The sequence below is a fragment of the Amblyomma mixtum genome, chromosome 3 (genome assembly GCF_055824585.1).
Source record: "Amblyomma mixtum isolate Tamu chromosome 3, ASM5582458v1, whole genome shotgun sequence".
Lineage (NCBI taxonomy): Eukaryota > Metazoa > Arthropoda > Arachnida > Ixodida > Ixodidae > Amblyomma > Amblyomma mixtum.
Window position 1 is genome coordinate 20,931,550 of NC_143014.1, and position 24,903 is coordinate 20,956,452.

The following is a 24,903-nucleotide window of genomic DNA, read 5'->3' on the forward strand; positions in this document are numbered from 1 at the left end:
ATTTTTTTTTTTTTTTGACTCTGCACCAACATTTTAGTAACACCAAATGCCACACGAGGTATCATGTGTGAGCACCCCGACCAGTGCACAGCTTCTGCTTTCTGCGCCAATTTTTCACAAAGCTCTTTACGTATAAATTAATATACGAATCAGGGTCTTTGTTTCTGATCAAAATTAGGAGCCAATTTCGTGCATCTACTAACTCTCCTATAGTGCATAGTCGGTCAGACGGGAACATATCGATGCATACTTGAACAATGTAATAGAGGACGCAAACCTTTTCAGCCGGCCTAGACCTCTGCTGCTAAAGCATGTAGTCCAGTCATGAAGAAGCGCGTTAATTTGCTGGAAAATCATGGCCACGGGCACTCAGTGCATTCCATCAACAAACATAGATCACTCATGCCATGCCGAACTAAGTGCACTCAAAGAACCATACGCCAAACTACTTCTTAGTTTTCTAGGCATGCAGTTGAGTTTTTCTCATGTCCAATTACTTTTAAAAGGGCTAGAAAGCTCTCTCAACAGTGGAGCTGTTACACATTGTTTCCCTCTAATGTCACATTACCGTACCCACACGTTACGAGCATTAATGCGTCTTTGTGATGTAATGCGCTCTATTCACAACTGAGGTGTGACTTATTTTTTCAGGATTCCTGCAATCGATATCCATGTGTGTTGATTGGTTTGGTTTACTGGGGTTTAACATCCCAAACCAACTCAGGTTTTGAGGGACACCGCAGTGCAGGGCTCCGGAAATTTCGACCACCTGGGGTTTTTTTAATGTGCACTGACATTGCACAGTACACGAGCGGAAGTGTGTTGAGTTGTGGCTTTAATAGTGCATAAGTATCTAAGGCTATCATGTTTCAAGCTCAAGGTGTAGGCAAACTGCTTTCTGCCAAATTATACAAACATCTGAAAACCCTTCATTGGTGTAGGGGGCCTAAAACTTTAGTTCGTATTCATTAGTAGCGAGAAAGAAAAGGAACTTTAAAAGTGGCCATTAGTTAAAGAGGGTCAGGTAACCACATCGGCCATCCTTGTCTAGGCAAGGATCTCGAGGCTCCCAACCCATCAAATAAAAAACCCCAGCCTTCTTCTCAGGAACGAGAAGGCGGCTGAAATGTACCACCATATACAGCAAGGCGCAGGGTCGGAATTGGAGCTTTTTAAGGAGACCTGCTCCCCTTAAAACGCTAAAAACACTTGGGATATCAATAAGTGCACCTTGACCTAAAATCAATGCCAGGTGAAGAGGATTTGTAGCATGGAGCAAGATACTTTTCATCAGTGATTCAAGTTCTGTGCATGAGAAAAGATGTGGTATACTGTAATCTCATCTCTGCATTTTTCACAGAAAGGTTTCGTCTCCTTTTGGTAGTAGGTAGTTGTGTGTAAAGTGTGTATGTCCAATACGGAGACGACATAAAATGACTACAGCTTTTCCATTCACCCAGTGCGGACTTCACCAAATGCAGTTTATTATTCACTTCACTGTCCCAGGCTTCCTGCCATTTAGCCTTGAGATTATTGTGTGTTAATTTCATGCAGTCTCTGTTGACTTTCTTGATTTCACGACTGTGAGCTTGAGCAGCACATTCGTTGGCTCTTTCATTACCATATATTCCAACATGGCTCAGCACCCAGCAGAATTTTACTGTATGTCCCTGTGTTCTGACTTTTTCTATGTTGTGTCATATGTTTCTTTGCCTTTTTCAAAAAATCTATCACCATAGTCACCTGAAGCATGCATTCATTGCTCAGCCATCTTATCGCTCGTCACGCATCAACCACCCTTCGTCACTTGCATCGGCAGAGTGGAATCGCCTTCCGTCTGACATCGCGTTAATAAAGGATCATGACTTATTTTGTGCAACACTTTCAAGGTACCTTAAAGCTGATTCTCGACATCTCTCCTAGCATCCAGTTATCTTGAGTCATGTTCCTTGTTTTTCTATGTGTGTACCTGTTCCGTTTACGGTTGTTCCATCTGCTGTGCTGCTGTACACTTTTGCCGTTTATTCCCGTATTCAGTTAATATTCCTAACATGCATTTTTTTCTTGATTTATGTGCTTCTATTTGCTGTTCTATATTAGCCTTTTCGTTTGGTTTAGGTTTTATTGTGCTCTGTTTATTCTCGCTATATAATGTATGTACCACTCCCCTCTGTAATGCTTTTGCGCTCGAGGGTAACAAAATGAAATGAAATGAAATGAAAGGGCTCGACTGCATTTTTGCAGAGTAATGCCGTGAGCACGCTAAGTGAATCTGTGTAGATTATGCTCTTTTGAATGCTGTTATTTATTATTCTGCCTAGAGCTATAGAGACTGCAGAACATTCGGTGGTAAAAACGAATCCGCAGTTAGGAAACCTTACTGTTTTTTGCCAGTTTGCTGGTACAACCGCGTTTCCGAAATATTCTGCTGTTTTTGAGCCGTCTGTGTAAAATTCAGTGTAGTTCTCATATTTTTTTTGTAATGACCGGTATTCCTGTAATAGTATGTGCTTGTGGTGTTGTTTTTTTTTTTTTTTTCGGAAGTGTGTTAACATGAAGTCAAATACAGTGGGAAGGCTGTACCATGGGGGCAGTGGGTCGTGCCTTGAGGCGACATCAGGAAGGCTGTCCACTATTTTCAAGTTTTGGCAACTCTCTTCAAAATGGAGAAGCAGAGATCTGATTGATGGCAGTTTACTGTTGAACAGTGTTCTGGAAGTGTACTTAGTAACAATTGGATAACAAATATGTTGCGGTAGAGATCTTGTTTTCATTACATATACGCCTGTGAGCATTGTTCTTCTGTCTGCTAGGGATGGCTCATAGGGATGGCTCATACGGACAGATATTTTCGTGTATCCTATGTCTATCGAGTCAGGTAGTGAACTCCGAAGTGTGAGTCACACCAGGATCCAAAACTACCAAACCATTAGCTATTCAGTTTGCCGCATGCAAGGGTGCCGTTTTATCGCCTTGTACCTCTCCGACTGCTGCCTCTGCGACTGTATCGTTCCACGCTTATTGCTTTGAGTTGTGCACGCCATCATACGGGGAACTACATGACGTGAGTCTGGGGTGGGGGCGAGTGCGGCCTGGATGGGGGTATGCGTCAGACATATTTGGAGTCAACCTCTCTTTTTTTTGACCAGCAAGGGGCACGAATTGCGGGGTCGACTCATATGTGCTAATATACCATGTCCATTCTGCGTTACGACTTTTGTAGAGTGTTTTAGAACGTTTTTTCAATATCTCTGCGTAATATGTGACCCCCTTTTTGAAGCCTTAATTTTATGAAAAAAAAGTGTGCAAAATTATGCACGTAAACACGGTAACCGGTCACTTAGCTTAGCAGGTCTCCAATGAGACAGTTTAAATCTCCCGCGGCTGCCCTCACTGCCTCGCAATGCACCAAGCCAAGCCTCTGGAGGAGCCCGTCACACATGGCACACTGCTGCTGTTAGCCAGCCATGCGTTTGTTTTGTTCACAGGATGCTTGGCTGGCTGCAGTCCACAAGTTTTGCTCTTTCGGCTGTGCTGCTGTTTTCATGACAGAAAAATGAATGACAACAGCAGCTCAAAGCGAAAGCAGAAAGTTATCACCCTGAATCAGAAGGCAGCCATAATTAGAGCTGTTACATTGGGGATGAAGGAAACAAGTGGCCAAGAACTTTAGCGTCGCGCCAAGCACCCTTTCTACGCTTCTCAGTAGCAAGAAGGAAGCCATCACTGGCGCAGGTTATGTAAAAGGTAGCAGAAAGAAGCTGCGGTCTCCTGCCTTTGATGCAATGGAAGAAGTGCTGTTCATTGGGTTCTGGAATGCAAGGGCTGCTAGTAGCCCGTAGGAGGCACACTGCTCCAGAGAAAAGCGAGAGACTTCACTTGCATTACAGGCTGCGACAGCTTTGTTGCAAGCGATGGCTGGCTGCAGAGTTTTAAGGTGTGCCGCTATATCATCACAGGGCCGTCACTGGCAAGTCCCAGACCGTCGACGGTGAAGCAGCAACGTCGTGGGTGAAAGCCGGTGTTGGTCTCCTCCTAGAGAAGCATGAAGAAAAAGACCTGCTCAATGCCGATGAGACCGCTGTCTTCTACCAATTGTTGCCACAGAAGACCCTATCCCTTCAAGACATGCTCTGTCGTGGCAGGAAACAAAGTAAGGTCCACGTCACCGTAATCCTTTGTACGAACATGGATGAGCCAGAGAAGATGCCACTTTTGGTGATAGGAAAAAGCATGTCGCCTCGATGCTTTAAACAAAAGAGGCAATTTCAGCCCAAGTACTTCTCTAAGCGGAAAGCCTGGATGACGAGGGAAGTTTTTGCAGGACAGCTGAGTGATTGGTGTGATAATGACCTTCAAGGCTAGATACCGGAAGTCTGTGATAGAACGGCTAGTGCTAAACATGAAGCTGAAGCATGACACGAAGATCGATCTGTTCATGGCAATAGAAATTCTTCATGTAGCATGGATGAATGACTGCCAGCACCATCGCCAACACCTTTCGACATGAAACTTTTGCCGCCAATGAAAGAGAAAAAGGCCCCGACAAGTCAATGGACCAAGTAGCCGCAGCCAATGACACCGCCGCACCAGACGAAGCTGTAGCATCACGAAAGGAGCTCCATGACGCTGGTGTCGTGCACGAAGGTGAAACCTTCTGCAACTACGTAAACATGGATGCCGATGTTGTGGCAATGGAGGATCTGACCAATGACGACTTTGAGCTTGACGCTACCAGTTTGCACGAAGGAAGCAACAATGAATGTGTTGAGGAGGCCACCACCACTCCACCCTGTGCATACAACATGCTGACATCGTCCCAGCCGCTGAATATGGTGGACCTGCTGCACACTACATTGGCGGACACGAAGATGGCAAAGAAGGCATGGAGATAGCTGCTGCTGAGAAGACTGTTCTTCAGTTAACGTAACTGCATAGCATCACTGATTTTTTTCACACCATCAACATGAAAAGCAAGGCTAGCACTGAGTGCAATAAAAGCAGTTCTTGTGTTTGATTCCAGTTTCTTGCTTACTTGCAAATCGCACTTGTACTGCGGATGCAGACGCTCGGCTGTGACGAGAGCCGATACCACAGCGATGGCTTATCTGTAGTAAGTACACCCTCATATACAACAATTAGTCAGTGGATACAATGAAGTATTGGTTATAACGAAAAAAAAATGGCTGAGGCTTAACTTGGTTAACCCTGGTCAGATGCGAAGCATATTGATGGCTAGGCTTGGTAATACATGGCTTTCCTTGGTTGAATACTTGGTCATTTTAATACAACCACTAGAAGCCTTCGTCGTGGGGGAAAACAACGGCATGGCTACAGCGGAACGCCGACTAACCCCGAGACGCGCGTTGGGTGGGCGCCTGGATTGCCACGGAAGCCGCGTCCGCCTGCCCGGTGGAGCGAGCGTTTCACCTACACCGAGTGTGAACGCGCGTTCGAAATGCGCGGGAATGCCGCTCGAGGACATTCCGGTGTCTGTGCGATGGCATCGTTCTCCCTCTCCCAGCGCGTGACGGTGATCTGTCGTGACGTCATGTATCACGTGGTATGTCACGTGGTGTGACGTCACTATACCACGTGGTCTGCATGGCGTGCAACCACAGTGACGGCGCGAGGTGGACACCCATCTTCCTCTGTCGTGACGTCATGTGTCACGTGGTATGTCACGTGGTGTGCACGGCGTGTAACCACGGCGAAGGGCTGTAGTGTACCTCCGTCTTCCTCTGTCGTGACGTCATGTGTCACGTGGTATGTCACGTGGTGTGACGTCACTGTACCACGTGGTGTGCACGGCGTGTAACCACGGCGAAGGGCTGTAGTGTACCTCCGTCTTCCTCTGTCGTGACGTCATGTGTCACGTGGTATGTCACGTGGTGTGACTCACTGTGCCACGTGGTGTGCACGGCGCGTAACCACGGCGAAGGGCTGTAGTGTACCTCCGTCTTCCTCTGTCGTGACGTCATGTGTCACGTGGTGCGACGTCACTGTGCCACGTGGTGTGCACGGCGCGTAACCACGGCGAAGGGCTGTAGTGTACCTCCGTCTTCCTCTGTCGTGACGTCATGTGTCACGTGGTGTGACGTCACTGTGCCACGTGGTGTGCACGGCGCGTAACCACGGCGAAGGGCTGTAGTGTACCTCCGTCTTCCTCTGTCGTGACGTCATGTGTCACGTGGTATGTCACGTGTTGTGACGTCACTGTGCCACGTGGTGTGCACGGCGTGTAACCACGGCGAAGGGCTGTAGTGTACCTCCGTCTTCCTCTGTCGTGACGTCATTTGTCACGTGGTGTGACGTCACTGTGCCACGTGGTGTGCACGGCGCGTAACCACGGCGAAGGGCTGTAGTGTACCTCCGTCTTCCTCTGTCGTGACGTCATGTGTCACGTGGTATGTCACGTGGTGTGACGTCACTGTGCCACGTGGTGTGCACGGCGTGTAACCACGGCGAAGGGCTGTAGTGTACCTCCGTCTTCCTCTGTCGTGACGTCATGTGTCATGTGGTATGTCACGTGGTGTGACGTCACTGTACCACGTGGTGTGCACGGCGTGTAACCACGGCGAAGGGCTGTAGTGTACCTTTGTCTTCCTCTGTCGTGACGTCATGTGTCACGTGGTATGTCACGTGGTGTGACGTCACTGTACCACGTGGTGTGCACGGCATGTAACCACGGCGAAGGGCTGTAGTGTACCTCCGTCTTCCTCTGTCGTGACGTCATGTGTAACGTGGTATGTCACGTGGTGTGACGTCACTGTGCCACGTGGTGTGCACGGCGTGTAACCACGGCGAAGGGCTGTAGTGTACCTCTAGTAATATGCTTCGCATAAAAATGCAGTGCCTTTCAACTTCGTTATGACAAGAGTGAAGTGTGGCATAAAAAGGGCAGCAGTGTCCTGGTGGGAACTTATCCTATTTACTTGCGGCTAGGTCGACCTAATTTTTTCACCACTGCACTCTCCAAACTCGGGGGATCGACCAATATGTGAATCTCAACCGAGGCAAGGTGCAAACTCAGCTACAAGCTCACAAAAGAAATAGAAAAACACATCAACGGCACTACTGCAGAAAGCTTATGGTCACCTTCAAGCCTCTAGAAACAAGGCAGGTACCACTATTAGTATCATGTTTTCTCCCAAATGCTGCCAAAAGATTTTCAGATAAAGCTGACACAAAGATAAGCACAGAGCCCCACCCCGTCAAGACGGCATGGACCATGCACTTGTACAGCCGGCCAAATCTTTAGCTGGCGTGAGAGATGGCCGCGTTTTCCGTGCTTCTGCCCCTTGCGACGGAGCAAACTTGCGAGAATATCAACTCTAAGCACAGGCTCACTAAGCCCGTGCTTAATAAGGAGCTTTCCGAAAGTTTGCTTCGCCGTAAAGAGCAGGCGCACAGAAAAAGCGGCTGTCGCGCACGCCAGCTAAAGATTTGGCCGGCTGTACAGTCAAACTCAGTTATAACGAACAGTGTGATTCAATGGTATTTGTTTGATATATGGAATAATTCGATATACCCGAACCCACTTACCACGAACTTTAGTACCAAGTTCATTATATACAAGGTTGCAAACAGTGGAGCGAAAAGGCGCCTACAAAAGACAAACATGCCACTCACCACTCACCATGAATTCTACTCCAAGTAATTTATTGGCGAGAAATGTACACCTAGTCGTAGAACGCAGTGATTTTATTTCCTGAACGCTGCGTTTGGCTCCACCAAACAGAATCACATTTTTGACACGCGACATCATTCTGACAAACTCTTGTCCGCTTCACTGTATTCCAGAGCAGTATCGTTGCAGCACATCGCTGGCAGAAACGACATCTCCAAGTGTCGGGAGAGGGCGATCACCTTCCGGAGTGGCCTGGAGGCAGCTCTTCAGGGGTGGCACCAGCACACTGGAAACAATTTCCAAGTCCAACGGGTTCGCCATCACAGCCATATGGTCCTCAACTGCCAAAAAAATCCTCGAAGGCAACTTTTGCTGGCACAGCGTCTGCAACATCAGCGAGTTCTTCCCACAGCATGGCAACGCCACGGTCATCTTGCACTGCGCACAACTCGCAGCTTCCACGACCTCATGACACAGTCCAGCATGATGGAAGCAGTTCTTTCGAGCTGGTGGTCTCTAGAGTCTCGAGTCACATTTTGCCTGGCATGACTGATCATTTAGATCGCGGCCAGCAAATTAACCTTCAGCTCGTCATTAACTTACAGTTTCACTAAAAGCCGCTCAACCACGTGCCTCCGGTAGCCTAGGTTGAACGCATGGATGATGCCTCGATCAAGTCGCTGTCACACCGGTGTGCTGAACAGTTATCCAGGAGGAAGCAAATCTGGCGCCCAATCTATGCAAGCTCCTCGGAAAGGCTTGCCACTGTTTTGTCATCATCTTGCAGGACGAAGCGCCAGAAAGCAAGCATGCAAAGCAAGCAAAGAAAGCATGGAAAACGACAGCACACCGCATAATGCAGCCTTCGTAGGCTGCCGGGCTGCTTTCTCCACAGCAGTGCAACTGAGCCGATCTGCTTGCACACCAACTTCGCTGCTAAGGCGTCGCTGAACTCGATCGTACATATTTCTTTTAATATGAAACAATTATGTTGTCAGTAAGGCAGTGCCATAAGTAGACCATTTAGTATAGCGTTGATCAATTCAAAAGTGCCGTCTGCTGTGGCCTCGATACGAAACAAGTTAGGCCTAGTGACGACTAGGGAGTAGCACACCAGAGCGCCGTCGTCCGCCACACTCGCGGGCGGCACCACTGCGGGGCGGAATCCACTGCTGCGAGTGTTGCAAATGTGTCACCTAATTTAACACTGCGGCAGGGACCGGACATTTTTCGGCGTAACGGCGGTAAAACGCATTGTACGCTGTTGCTGCACCTTCGGACAAGATCGAAGGCTGCATAAAAGCGCCGCCGCGCAGCACTATACACACTGCTATTTTGACGTGTTGCTCTTGAAACATGACTTAATGCGAAGAAAGTACATCCTTGAAGCGGGCCAGCTCGTGCACTTTTTGCACTCTACCTTCTTGGTTAACGGCGCAAACCAAGGTCGCGAAGCTCGGTTCGCAATAACCCCGTTTAGCAGTGTAACTGCAGGTAGCGCGCCCGTGTGACAAGGGTAGTCTGACCTGCAACTTGTTAGCGTTTTCGGTGGTCAAAAATTTTTTGCAGAAAATTTGCCCCATGTAATGATCGCACCCCTAAATTTGCGTCAATTTTTTCATTATGCGAGTAAATATGGCAAATCTAGAAAGGCTGCATCCTTGCCCCCACAAACACAACAGTCAGAGGCAGCTCTGGTAATCATTTAGTGGTTAGAAAATAATTTCTAAAAACCAGTTTTCATCAAAGTGCAGTCTTGCCTGCCCTGCATGAATCAAACAACCAAGCAAGGATGACAGGGGCTGTTCTTGGGGGGATGCATGATTGTCAAGGAAGTGGAAGTTCCCTTTACCATTTGACAATTGCCACAGACAAAGGGTTACGCTTTTTCAGATCTAACTGGCTAACACCAATGCTTACAAACAATGGCGTGATTCAAACCCTCAAGACATCACAACTGAAAGCTGGTAACCATTTTGGAACTGCAGGGCGACTCACAAACATGGGCACAAACAGGAGACTGAAGTAGAATGCAATAAAAAAAAGAAAGAAATGTAGCCTGAAAACTGCTGAAAGTGCAATTTACACTGCAATTTCTCACTAAAGGAAACCTTTGGTAAACAGCACACATCTTTTGAAACTTCATTTTAGCAGACTACACAGGACTATTCAGAACTCAAGCTCAGATAGCAGCACTGATCACAAGCTGTGGCAGAAGGGGAAGGAAAGGCGTAATAAGAAAAGGGGGCCACACCTTGAGTGCCAAGAATTTCCATGTGCAAATGTGCCAAGCCATTGGCAATGGAGTATGCCATTTTGCACATGGTGGCTGTGTCCACTGGAATCCGCATCAGGTAGTCAAAGAGAGATCCATTTTCATGGTAGTCTGTGATGAGCCATAGCTGCGTCCAGGTTCCATTATCTGAGCAACACAATGGTGAGCAAATAAGGCCCACATTAAGCACAAGAACACTTCGGGGTAAAATGAAGAGGAAAAGTATAACTGCAGGTAAATGGCACTGCTAAGAATATGGAGGGGTCCCCACTCAACCTATGTGCATTCTAAACTAAACCACATTCAAAATCATGCAGCTCGTTTTATAGCCAATGACTGCAATTTCTTGAACAGCATTACAACAATAAATGAAAACGTGGGTTGAAAAAATTTAGATCAATGGAGAACGCATAGTAAACTATGATATGATTGAAACAGCGCAAGGCCGAAGGCCAAAAAAGAGAGCGGAGGAAAGGAGGAAATGGACAACACAGCGCTGAACTAGCAACTGACATTTATTTGGCACGCTGCGCGTATAAATACATTCAGGCAACAAAATAGAAAACAACAGATCTCATTCATACACCCGGATCCCTGCAAGCCAACACAAACTAAGATGTGCAATTCAGGAAGCTAAGTTCTTTTTGCGATAAAGACACTGATGCAGCACTTACACATGTATCACCATACTGTAAGTGCTGCATCAGTGTCTTTATCGCAAAAAGAACTTAGCTTCCTGTATTGCACATCTTAGTTTGTGTTGGCTTGCAGGGATCCGGGTGTATGAATGAGATCTGTTGTTTTCTATTTTGGTGCCTGAATGTATTTATACGCGCAGCGTGCCAAATAAATGTCAGTTGCTAGTATCAGCGCTGTGTTGTCCATTTCCTCCTTTCTTCCGCTCTCTTCTTTGGCCTTCGGCCTTGCGCTGTTTCAATCATATCATGCACAACCAACTCGCCCATCAGTTCGTGCTTTCATAGTAAACTAGAATTCTTCCACTGTATGTATCATAACAGAAATGAGCATGGACAGGGAATGTAATACAAAGGGAAGATAACCACTGCTGCTGGTTAATTTTAATTGCACATGGCGACATGCAATTCTGTGCTTCTGTTTACACACCACTTCTTGCCAAATGCCTTTTATGGGAAAACTGCCAAGCTTTCAGCGTGACGATGATTTCAATGAGGAAGAGAACTACAGTTGCTGACGAATTTTTCGGACTCGACGGGACCAAAAAAATTGGCCGAATAATCGACCAGTCCGAAAAATCTGTTAACTTCAAAAAAATTACCCTTCCTGGGAAACCAGCTTTAAAGATCACAACCTTCGCCGCTCCTCACATTCCGCTTGCAAGCGAAAATATTTGACTTTATCTGAGCCGCTGTCATGCTTTAGTCCGAATTATAGGTCTGGAGTCCGAAAAATTGGTTGGCTACTGTATGTGCCTCCACCAAATGACGAAGACAGCAATTTCACAGAATCGAGTGGCGACAATGACGCCTGCGTTGGAAACAGTGGCTCTGGTGAAACGCTAGCATGAAATGGTGGAGGAAGCTGTTTGTCTGGCTTCTGGAAGTTTCCCTCGCAAACAGCATCATTTTGATCGGAATGCAGCAGCTCAGGGAGGGTCTAAAGGAGCAGCAACACCTTCAGTGCTGCCAGAAAGTCACCCGATTGGCTGGTCGGTGATGTACGTTTGGATGGCGATGAAAGGCTGGATGGCAAGCCCCACTTCATATATAAGTTCTCTGGCCAAAGCAGCAAACATTGCGCAGTTTGCAGTGACCGGAAAACCAACTGGGGTAGAAATAAAACTGTTTTTCAGCCAAACATGCCGTCATAATCTGGGACTGCACCCAAGGGAATGCTTCGAGAGATTCCATACAATGCCAAAATACAGCTGATAGGCTTTGACAGGCACAAAAACCTCAAAAATAACCATTCGCTCAAGTGTTTTTGAACAGTTGTTGTTTTAATCTGCGGAGTTAAAAGGGTCAAATGTTTGCGGATTGCAACAGCTAAATGTTTTGGACTGCAAAGGTTAAAGGGCCAGTGACCAGGGGACATTTTAGACGAACAAGCCCAGTGCATAGTTAAAATGTCAAAGGTAACCTCTGCAAAATACTAGAGGTAACCTCTGCAAAATACTAGAGCCATGCGTGCCCCAAAAAGCAGTAAAAATTCAAGTCAAAGGCTATTTGCTCTTCCTTTTGAGAAGCCAACCTCCTTGTCCACTATGCTGGCATCCCGCGGATGATGTCATACGCCAAACTTTCACAAAAGACATTCCATTGGTCCATCGTTCTGATCGACTAGTCAAAGGAGGGCGTAGCAGACACATCGCACCGTCTGCTTGTTGCACCTCTCGTTTTTGTTGCACAGGCATACCAGCAAACAAAAACAAGGTTTTCAGTTTCTTGTCCCAGTTCATGTATGCTTCAGCGTGTTCTGTGTGTTGTGCCATGTCGTACAGCCTACCCCTCATTCGCGCATTCAACCACTCCACACTGCTTCTCACTTGTCCTTCTAGTCTACACTCCCGCTGCCCTGGTTTTTCTTGGCTGCGTTGAAAGCCACCAACTCAGAACACACAAACACACAAAAGGAACACACTAACATACAGACAAGCACACAAATGCACAGGCTTGCTTTCAAAGAAAATGCCTGAAGGCTACAGGGTCCGCGCTTCGCCATGCGTTTCAAACAAAGGGCCTTCTGCCCCTCCGGTCGTAGAACTGTCAGGAAGGGCGTCACGTAAAGAAACATACAGGCGTGGAAAGGGCGCTCGCTAACTAGGGATGACACTGATGAAAACAAACACACATACGAAAGGGTGAGCTCGCTAACATTTTCAGGTGGTCGAGCTGATCGAGCTTCGATCGACCACTGTGCGAAGAAAATGCCTCAACGCTATTTCATCGTAGGATGTGGAGTTGATCCACGATTGGGTAAAAACCACCAAAAGATTGTGCCTTGAGCCATATTTACAAGCAAAAAAAAAAAAGACTGCGAGGAGGAAGGACAAAGAAAAAAAAATCACAATGAAAGACTGCGAGGAGCCCCCCCCTTGAAGACGTATCCCGGGCCCAGGAAGCAAAAAGCAAGAAAAGAATCCTCTGGGCGGGGCCATGACATAGACATGTGATGTACTCTACCAGACTCCACGCCTTCCACTAACACTGAAGGAGGAGAGTGAATTTAGGCTAGTTAACGAGGCAGGAGAAAATTCCCGGAGAGGGAACAGAAGGAGAGGAGCATGGCGAAGTAGCTTGACTGCAGTGGCTGTAACTCCACTATTGATGAGTCTTTTCAAGAAATGCTTGCGGCCACACATTCCACGGATGATGCCTCGCAACCGAAGAGGTAGAAAACATTTTCAACCAGAGGGTGGTCAGCGGCCCTTTAAAGAAGCAAGAATGCTGCTCCTGCTGTGCGCCTGCTCAACTTGCAATGTTCAGTAACCCTAGCTACAGGAATTCAACAGCAGCTTCTTTCTGTCGACAAATGCCAACAGCAGCTTTGATAGCACAGCATGCACAGCACTGCGCTATCCACCCAACAGTTCGATATATAAACTGTCACGCCATGTACATAGAAACTGCACTGGCCCATGTGAGCTTGAAACACGGAACGAAAGAAATAAAAGAATGTCACCTTTGTTGTCAGCAGCTATGAATCCAAGGATGTTGTCATGCCTCAGCATCACTGTTTGGTAGATCTCCACCTCACGAAACCATGACCGCTCATCCCGCGATGAAAATATCTTCACTGCCACTGATTCACCCCGCCACCGGCCTCGCCACACCTCGCCGTAGCGGCCTTTGCCAATGACCTCCACCAGCTGGATCTGGCGCGCTATGCTCCTCTGCACCAGCAGGGGCAGGCCTGTAGGCAGACAATAACCGCTGCGCTTTTGCATCACTAAAGAAAAGCAGATATATTTTCACAAGTAAATATGCAAAGCAAGCACATGCATCGTTATGAGGTATCTTGTGAAATCTAATGCAGCGCTGAAAGATCCGCCAGAAAGTTTACCCCCCCTTTTTTATTTCAAAAACGAAATTTTGTACAATACAATATGTACAATTATATTGGACCCATGGCCAGGAGCTAGTTTCGGGTCCATCACTATAAAATACTACATAATTGTAGCACACGGAGCAAACACTTACTCATAAAATGAGAATCAGAAATTTACATTTTCAGCTAAAATAAAAGAATGAAAATAAAAGACAAAAAACATTTTCACCTTTGCAAACCATTCCCATCCTAACTACACAGATTCATCAGGTACATTTTTAGGGATTGTATGATGTTTGTTTTTGTTTGAACATCATTCCAGATTAAACCTCCATAGAACTCTAATAATCTTTGCCCATAAGTATTGCAACATGCTGGTAAATTTAAATGGTTAGCACTAGCACCTCTAGTTTTCCTTTTAGGACTCGTAAAGATAGTATAGAGAAGTGGGTCATGAAGTCGTAGTATCTTATGAAATGTCTGGGCTGCCTTTAGAGTATGCAGAGAATGAACTTGAAAAATGGTTTGCTAGAGTCAGTATATTCTGAATGGGCAACCTCTTGTTTTGTGGCTTCTCAGCAGATTTAAAAGCAATACACGATGCAAATATAGTCCTACTTGCTGTAGGCCACTCATAAAATTATAAACAATCAAGCCAACCACAAATGAGCTTAATTAGAGAAAGCAGTGTAACAAAAACTTTCGCAGTTCATTCTGATGCTGACAGAAGCATTAAGCATATGTATAGACCCCATTCAGACCTGTGTAGCAACCCCGAGCCCCCTCAGCTGCCACTCTGTTGCGAGGTTCGAAACTGAGAGCATACCTATGCACCCCCTATGCCGTGCAGCTATGCCTATGCCGTGCAGCTATGCCTATGCCGTGCAGCTATGCCTATGCCGTGCAGCTATGCCTATGCCGTGCAGCTATACCTATGCCGTGCAGCTGATATCGCATGAATAGCTCTACACAGTCGTGCCCCGTTAATACAACCCCTGTTCATATGGATGACTCGAATGATGAGGGGACCAAACTTTTTCAATGCATTTAAGCCTTGTTAATACGAAAATTTGCTCTGTTGGAACAATAGACAGGCTTAATATGCACAAAACCCATTTGGGCCCATGTACTTTTGTCATGTTAACATGGAGAGCAATAACAACAAACCCAGACTCTGCCCCAAGCAGACGTTTCTTTGTGCAGGACACCAGCAAAAGGCAGTGAGAACGCGTAAACGCCTGAGTGATAGCCAATTTTTTCATGGTTTTATAATTTACACAGGCAAGGTAACCAGTCAACGCATATCACCATTTGTTGTATTACACGAATGGCTGTGAAGAAAATGCTCCCAGCAGCTTCTGTTACAATTGACAGCCAACCGAGTACAGATATGTACTAGCAGTTCCTGGAATGTGGAAAATCGTTGGAAATACGTCATCACACCATCACACACGTTTCATGACCTGCTAGGTGCTCCAGACTACACCACGTTGTTCTAAAGATAATGACTACCGAGATAATGCACTTGGAGCTCCCAAGAATTTGTCAATTTCTGCTTCACTGCCGACCAGTATGCACAGAAGTATACTTTAATCATAAACCGCTTTTTTATTTGAAAACTTTTTTTTAACGACTCGTTATTGTGGATGGCATTGTTTTATGGACAATTTTGCTCGGGAACCAAAGCGTCTATATTAAGAGTGTTTACCAGTGCCAGCGTCGCGTCCACAGGAAATACATGGGAACTTTCAGAAGCGATAGTGTGTCTAAATGTGGCACAATTTTCATGGGGTTTATGGCAGCATTTTTTTTCTTTAGTGAATAGAGAAAATGTTGTAGACAGATTTTATTTTTAGAATTTCATTTTTTACAATTCGGAGGTAAATACCCAGAAAAATTATGCAGTTAGATATCTCGGTCTTTCATGTCATCTCGTGAAAAAACTGAACTAAATATCGAAATTTCATCCATAACATTTCCTCCCTTTTTCTTTCTTGAACATTAAGCAGCAATTTTCATTCATATCGAACCTACTGTTTGCATTTTACAGGCTCTGAAAGTTGTGTATATATTTTCTGCAGAGATTTGAAATTTGCACCACATTTAACTAGTGCTACATGCAATGATAAAATTTACATTCTAAGTCACCCTGCATAGCAGAGGATGCTTTTGCGAACCACACACTTTTATCCAACTTTGTTTTGTTTTGTTGAGAAATTATAAGCAGTGAAGGAGACATTAAAGGAAGTATTTCTGCTGCAATTTATTTAAATATTGTCACAAGGTGGCGACAATCTCGGGGAAAACAGATGTGCAGATTAATGTGGCACTGAAACTCTTTATTGGGCTGACTATATGAACTATAGAAACTATATAATACAAACAACTCGGCATCAATATCAGGAACAAATGTGCTCGGCAATCATCAAAGAAAAGGAACCCCTGAGATGGAGCGCTAAAAGCAACTTCAACAATCCAGAACTATGTTGAAGTAGTTGCGCATGGCTGCAATCATTCAAGGTAACGCTAATCGTAACTCTCGTAACAAAGTGATATACCCGCGTGCCGACAGTCCGGACACGAGCAAACAAACAGTCCAACAGTTGCACAGCGCTACTTTCCTCATAAAGAAGCACTGATCGTATGACTTACTGAAAAGTAAGGTCAACAAAAACACTGACTATGCAAAGTAAATACTGAGAGCGTGAACACATAGCGTCCATAAGTGCAAAGGTTCAGACGCACCACCTGTACAAGTTCTGAGTGCATACGACGCCACTGGATTGCTGTCCTAACGTTAATGACAACTCCATAATGAAGTTCCTCAGTTCGACGAACAACCTTGCATGGGCCTAAGTAGCGGCACAAAAGCTTTTCACTGAGTCCGCGGCATCGAATTGATGGCACCACTCGTACACGGTCACCTGGCAGGTATTCTGCATGGCGACGGCGGGATACGCAGCAGCCTCAAGCGAGAAAACGCGGTCAGGTTCATCCCGGATTAAACATACGAAGTGCCATGGGGGAGGAATGTCCAAGGTGTGCCAAAAGATGACTTGCACCTATCTGCCCTGTCTAGGCAAAAACCTGCAGTGCTCTTGACTACTGCCTGCAAAGTAATCCCACCCTACCACTGTAAACGAACTTTTGCAGAGAAGGTGCGAGGCAGCTTAGGCGACCCAAACCATAGCACATACTTCGCCTCGTAGAATGGTGCCCTACAGTCTACTGGAAAAAGGCCCATTCTCTGACCCCCACCCCTTTCTTTGCTTAATGGCTTGAGAAGGGTTAAATCTTTTGTGCTTCATGATGACTGATTTTTTACAGCACAAGGCCACCTGGGGCCAAAGAAGGCACAAGGTATTTTCCTTCTTCCCAAGGTGGGGTCAAAGACCCATTTCCCAAGCATTTCACTCCAAAGAAGCCAAGCACCAGGCCAGGGGAAAGCATGTACCCATTGTATCACAGGTGGGTGATGGTACAAAAGCCAGGCCAGTGCTCAAGCCACTAGGCCACCACTGTGGTTTCTTTCTTTAGTGCTTCAGTCGCCTAGCTTTTGCTGAATATCCCCAAAAAGTTCTCGGCTCTACTTAATGTATGTAGAAGAACTAATACTTTCGTGTCGCGGTGCAATTTACACACCTGGCGGGGGAATAGAACTTACCTCCTTTTTGTGGTGCTCAAATGCTGCCATCTATTGACATAAAAAGTTCAAATCTGAGTTGCCTTGGAGATGGTGAGCCCTCTTAATGAGGGATGACCGTACACAACACCTGAGCACTGCAAAAACCACCACAATCTTCACACAAAAATATTTTTGCAATGTTCACTTCTCAAGCAGGGAGTGTAAACTTTACGGCCAATGAAAGAAGAAATGGAAAAGAAGGAATGCAGAGCGTGAAGGTTTAAAGTTAAATCATTTTTGTCAAGCAAGTGAAACGTGCTACCGTTTTTGTTGTGGTCACAATTTACTATACAACACAGTGTTCCCCAACTCTCGCGGCGGCAGCAGCTGTGGCCAGGGGTTAAAACAAGTGCAGAACTGCACTCGCCTGAGCCTGACCCAGAGGTGGTCATCTCAATCATGTCCTTGATGGTCTGCCCTGGTGGCAGCAGGATGGGCTCACTCTCCAGGCTCGTCTCCATCTCGTAGCGAAAGTGACGCCGCCGTTGCTGCCACAGCTGGTAGGCCACCATGAGCACCACACACACCAGGCAGATGGGGCCCCCAATGGCAAAGGCCAGCTCGTGTGTGCTGGGCCAGGAGGAGCCCACCATGGCATCGCCTGCCACAGGGCCACAGGGAGTCAGGCACGCCCCCCTCGTCCGGACACTTGGCAATCATCTTGAGCATTCACTCCCTCACAGCACTACATTGGTGGAAGTGACATATATCCAGTGGCGGAACTTACAACAGACTTCTTGCACCAGCTTTTGCAGTAGCAATTCCTGGTTTTGTTGCAGGAAAAGTCACGTATTGGAACAAAAATCTGCCTCTTACATCACGTAAAAGAAAAGGCAGTTGTAGCAAAATTTCGCCTTTTGGAGCCAACAAGTTCCATTTTCACTGTGATTACAGTAAAAACAAAAATATCATTAACCCTATGCCCACATTTCGCCATTATAGCACTCTTGAAAGGAAACCTATAATGAGCAAATGGAAAAAAGATTGCCTTAACACAGTGTAAATCTTATTCCAGGTGAAAAATAAGCAGAAATATAGAAACTGCACAAATGCAACAACGTCACCATTAAAACTAAAGCCCCCAGCTAATATTTTGTCTTAACGGGCATGAAGCAGTGCACTGTAGGCAAAATGCAACGAGAAGCAGCAGCTCCGGCTACCACGCGAGCAACACCATTCCTTACAAGTTCGCTCGCAACACCTGGACAGCAACACTAGCAGAAGAATTCCACCCAACTGCTGCTCTCTCATCCAGATGTAGCACACACAGTGCTCACATGCTGGCCTCGGCCCTACAACAAGCTCATAATTGCTGCCGCATCTGAACGATTTTGATTATCAGCGGAGTGATTTTGGAAGCAATATATTCTTTTCTCAGCATATCAACAATGCTCGAATGATCCGAGCCTTCAGCTCTGGCAATTAGTTCCACATGAGTACTTTGTTGATGCTTTAATTCGTACAAAAAGATGCTTTAAGACTGATTTCCCAAGAACGCCTGACAGCTTCAGTTTCAGAAATCTTCAGGAAATTTCTCACACGAGTGCTTACGCATGGAGCTGAATGCTCGAGACAGGTTGCGCTCTCCGAGATGTACCTGCACGGTATCAAACTCTGAGGCTTTTGCTCAGCCTTTTCTTAACCTATCTGGCCTAAGGACCATTCTGATAAGCAAAGACTGCACAGGGTGAAAACGGTTGCTCCAAATGCACCTCTGGAGTGCTCATCTACAAGTCATTTCCGTTTGCACCATCGGATCGGAGAGGGCAGGAGTGCTGGCGCCTGTTCACAATCTTCATTAGCACATTCACTGCTTTTATTGCCAACTGGCGGCTATGCACTTCCGTTTTTCTCATTTATGAGTGCGGAGCTAGTGGTCGTGGCAGCTCTCGAAATACCTGTTAACGATGTCATTCAGGCAAGGCCTAGCACTATCGTGCATGCTTTTGCTGCATACTGCCAATCGGCCATGCAAGGAAAGCACCGGTTCGATTAAGCTAGTGAGCAATGTTTAGAAAAGCCGTAGTTTTTGACAGCAAGTTCTGGAAAGAAGGAAAATTCGTGATTTTTGGATATCTGTTCGGCACTTCGGACAGAAACACACGGTAAAACAGCAGATTCTATTCACAAACTATTCAAAATTTTGAATATTGCCCTACCTTTACTTTCACTGACACAGTCACGGAAAGAGCAGACCGCTAGCATTTAAAAACAGCGGCTTCAGTTTCGGATTCGCTTCCACCAAAGTTTTTCAAAGAACTTTCACATGGGTGTGGTGCAAAATTGAGCAAGAAATCAATTTTGTAACAGCATGTAGCAAAACTAGCCATTCGGCGCAATTGGCACATCAGTTCCATCACTGCATATATCTCAGTTCTAACACCTCTGATGACAAGATGCACTGTGTTGCCCTCTCAAAGGGGTGCAACTTTCTGCATGATTACAGGCATCGATTTCAAAGTGAATATTATACTGATTACAGTACGCACCTGCGAGTACATGTATGAAGAACACAAGTGCCACTTTTGCTTATTATGAAAGCTCGTTCATTACAAATACCTACCATGTCAATAATGTGAAGAAGTAAAGTGCAGCAAAAAAAGATAAAGTGCAACAAGTGCTTGCTCAATTGTTTTATTAAGTACCGATATACTTTTGAAAATGTTGAAATGTTCAATTTTTTTTTTCTACCAGCTTTTTTTTTTCCATGCCAAAAAATCTGGATGAAGCACTCATAATAAAGAAAATGGCGTTTCAGGATACCTCCAACTTTAGTAAATGGATGGCAACAAACCACCTCTGAACTTTCAGCAGAGAACTTCTGACTTGAAGCACTCTCACGGAAATCTCAGAATTTAAGTTCATACAAACTTTTAGGGGCAATTCAAAATTGTTTGCACCTAAACCATTACTTGCTGCTAGATGCCAGAAGTCTAAATGAGGCAACCTCTTGCTCTGCCCTCAAAATTTCTAACTACATCACCAATGGAGACATTCTAGCCACAAAGGTTATATGCAACTGCACAAAGTTGATTCGACAATACAATACATGACGAGATGAGGGCATACAAGTGGTCATTAGCACTACTCTAAAATAAAATTCAGCCCTAGGACACAGAGGCGCCCATGCAAGCTATGCAGGTTCCTACGTTTGGCTACAGGATAGCACCTGAATGGACCTGATGGCAAGGTCAGCTTCTAGCATTCTGAAGTTGCTTTATACAGCATGGAATAGAACAACTTTTCTGTACTTCTGCCATAAACAAAGGCATCAAAGACAAATTTTGGCAAATCAACACCTTAAAGGGACACCAAGGACAACCCCATAAAATTTCAGTTTAAAGTAAAATCTGGTAGCTCAGCCTTTTGTGACAGTGCTGGTATTAGGCAGCAGGAAACATTTATTCCGCACTGCAGCCTTCCTCCGCTGGGCATTCAGGGATTGGCGGCAATGAGCTGGCCCATCAGTTCCTCGGAGGACGGTGGGAGACTGACCATAAAAGAGGTCTACCTTGAGCTCCGCCTCGACAAACGCCTTTACCCTCCCCCTCATCCATCACTCACGGTGCCAGAGTCTCGCCTTCTTCGGCACATCCAAATGAACGCAGTTATCACCCCGTCCCGCCTCTTCCTCTATCGCTATCGATCGGACCCTTCCTGTCCCAACTGCCCCTGTATCTATGCGGACCATTGCCTATTCTATTGCCCGGCTGCTCAGCAGTCGGGTTCCTTCCCCCCACCCTCTCTATCCATCACCACCTGGCTCGACTGGCTTGGCGCTGAAGGGGAAGAAGAACAGCGACTTCTGGTCGCCCAGGCGGTCGACATGCTCGGCCTGTAAATTACGGTCGAATAAAGGTCTTTTACTACTACTATTCCTTAGAAATTTAGAGCCGAAGTTAAAGTAATTTTTCCCACCACTCCGATTCAAACCCACAATGTTAGTGATGACCATGCCTCAGCAAAATCACGAGTGCTCACTCAGGCTCAGTCAAAAAAGTTTCGTCAACCTATGGTCTACTCAAACTCAGGTTCACATAGGTACGCGCTCAATCAAACTCATGAACTTAGACTCATTTAGGCTCAACTCATTTGGACTCGCTCCGACTCACGACTCATCCAGCGCCACCCACTCGTTAAACTCACAACCCATCTGGGCTCACTCACTCGTTTCGAGACAGGACTCATCTGGACTTTTTTCGACTTGTGACTCATTTGGGCTCACTCACTCATCTCAATTCACGACTCATTTGGGCTCAGTCCCCCTCCCCGCCCAGTGACATTGCGAAGGAACTCAACCAAAAGTGTCTGCCAGATCCCCATGCAGCTCATTACTGCATCCACACTCATGTAAACTAACAAAGAGGAAGGGGCAAAACAGTCTTCCTAGCATCTGCGGAATTGTCTCCGGTCGCACACAGGTTTCAGCAAACCGCCTCACCCTCAAGAGCCCTTGGTCGCAGGAGTAACTCTTTCTTCCCCTCTGCTGTCAGCAAACAATGAAAAAAAAAAAAAGAACCTAAGCGCATGCTGTCATCACGAAAACATAAGCCATGACCTGAGCCTGCACCCAGACTCACGACTCAGATGTGAATGCGAGCCTGAGCGAGTCCGAGTGAGTCCGCCGACCTATGGTGACGACACCCGAAAGCATCTCACGAATTTTGTGCACATTGCAAAAAAAGAAGAGGCTGCAGTGTGTCAAGCCTCCCGAGATACACGAGGGAAAAAACCACACTTGAAAACGCAGCAGCAGTTCACTTGTGACAACATACTGTGGAAGCGATGCCCATCTTTCATTTCTTGCTCTTTTCTAGCTAATAAGAGCATGGCAAGTGATACAGGCCAACTTCAATTTGTTCTCAGTAACTTAGAAGGGACACTAAGGGGGATACTGCGTCTAGCTAGACTGATAGGTTACCATCACATGATAGCAAATACTGCCGGAAACAGAGCCTTCATAAGTCAGAAAAGCAAAGTACACGTGATGACACTCCTTGCAAATTCCTACAACTGCGTGTGGCGAAGTGAATTCTGCGCCAGCAACAATTGGTTCAGCGTTTTCTCATGCAACGATATTTTGCTGTCAATGGGCCAAAACATAAGGAAAGCAGCATGGCGAGCGTAGCCATGAATGCAAAGAGCCTCACAATTAAAACAGCACAGACCAGACAAATTAACGAAAGACGAGATATAAACACAAGCACCGAGTCCTCTACCTCGCATTCTGTGCACTCACCCTGCGCGCAGCTCTTGTAGGCAGCAAGTTATGAACCGCAAGCTATCAACAACATTCACACTCAGAAGCGGTACTTCCTACTCGCCCGAGAGCTCTGCCAAACATGTCATAACAAAAACGTAAACTTCCCTGGGTTTGGGGGCCGAGGAATGTAGAAGGCTTTCAAGAATTTCATTTCAGATTTTCTCAGCAAATGCAGCTACCTTTCCTCACAGAAAAAATGTTCATAGTGTTCCCAAGGCACAATCTATCCATCTAGCATAGCATCTTGCTTTGTTTACAATTTCCTTTTAGCGTCCGTTTAATTCTTTATGTCAGGTTGTCCAATATGCAATGCTCTCCACTACTGCCCGTGTTTTAAGCTGATGGCATTGGTGATGGCGTTCTAGCAAACAAACAGAATCTCCACATTGTGCAAAATGTGCCCATTTGAAAAAGGAAGAAGTAAAAACTAAAAGAAATTACGGCAAACTGCTGTTTACTAATAAAACAAGATTACACTACCATAACCTAAAGCATAAATTGAACAAAAACATGCAAAGAAGGTAATTTTAAAGCATCAGTCATCAATGCTGCTGCACACTGTGCACCAAGAGCAAAATACAACATGGTTTCCAATCTGGAATGCTACAAGTCAATTTTTCTTTTAAAGAAACCATGGCAAAGCAAGTAAAAACCCAGCTCCCTGTCACTGCCTACACTAATTCACTACACATTCTGAAGTTTGATTCCAAAGCATTGTAGTTTAAAACAAAAAAACAGGTATCTCATAGTTTTTGTACATGATAAAAAGCCATTTACAACACACAAATTTCCTCAAAACAGTGCTTCATTCAGACTTTTTGGCACAAACAATACTGACCACTTCATACTTTGGAACGCACTTTCCAAACACTGCACTTTTCACTGGAAACACCTGACCACACAATCCTCAGAATTGACGAAGTGCAGAAGCTCAAAGCTATCTTCTATCAACGCACTCCTGAAAGCTACTTCTATGGGAGGTGGGGATCCTCACTGGGGTGGGGTGGGGAAAAGTAGGGTAAAAATAAAAATAGCAGGGCATTCTTTGGCATGTTTTAGATGCACACACCCCATGCTACACTGGGTCACTGCCAAGTACGCCAAAGTAAAATATCACCACATGCAAAACGTCAGTACACATCTTGAGAAAAGTGTGCAGCACCCACCCGGTAGGCTTTTGGGACAGCCCAACCTCCTTGGTTACAGCAGAAAGCCTGCACTCGCAGTGTGCGCCCCCCATCAATCCATGTGCAACTAGAAAGGCTGCCTCGAGTAGCGCAAGTTTTTAGAAAAGCAACACTTACCTCTTGGGACATGGCCCTATGTAAAGCACACAAGCCTCTACACACTCGCGCACACACACAGACACACAGGACAGACTCCACAGCAGCAGCACCCTATGAATTGTGTCTTGCTAGGCCTCAGTTATGGAAGATGATGCTGGTAGTGGCAGCTCTTCCCTAATGACCAATGGTGCACAGAGCAAGTTTTCTCAAGATGTGGCTCTCTGGGGTGAAGACTCTGCAAAAATCTGAAGATGGCATGCAGGTTGGCACGCAATAGTTTGCATGTTAAGACGACCTTTTCCAAAGCTACCCGAGGAGACCAGGCTGCACTGACCGCCTACACTCACTCTGGCTGGCTACTTGTTGAATTTTGGCCAACAAATAAAAATTCCTACCACGCTTGGATGGTCTCCCAAAATTCTTCAGCACCAGACTCGAGGCAAATTCGAGCAACCAAAGTGGATGCCGAGGCAAACATCCGTGCAGTTCCAAAAGAGGGAAATAGGAAAGCCTGTGAGCCACAACAAGATGGCTCACCAGATCAAAATGACGCACAAGAGTGCAGGAAATATCCAGACGGTGAATGAGAAATGGCAAACTGCTTGCAAACTGGCTCATATGGCACACCATTTACAAATTAACCCCAACTCAAATCTAACAACTGCCACTGCTACTCCAGGTTTTAGTACTATGTCAGTACATTTGTCCTCCATGTCATTTCAATGAGGCTTTGTGATG

The 24,903-nt window shown here is 45.9% G+C and overlaps 1 protein-coding gene across 6 annotated transcripts in view; it reads right to left on the minus strand.

Moving 5' to 3' along the window:
* The window catches only part of babo (TGF-beta receptor type-1 babo), a 98,075-nt gene that overhangs the window by 15,032 nt on the left and 58,140 nt on the right, over positions 1-24,903 (minus strand). For all 6 annotated transcript variants that reach the window (XM_089578298.1, XM_089578299.1, XM_089578304.1 and 3 more), the window contains 3 exons: positions 17,984-18,217; positions 13,566-13,796; positions 9,885-10,052 (listed from right to left, as the gene is read on the minus strand). In XM_089578298.1, coding sequence (XP_089434424.1) covers positions 9,885-10,052; positions 13,566-13,796; positions 17,984-18,217 — 633 coding nt within the window. The remainder of the gene's footprint in view (positions 1-9,884; positions 10,053-13,565; positions 13,797-17,983; positions 18,218-24,903) is intronic.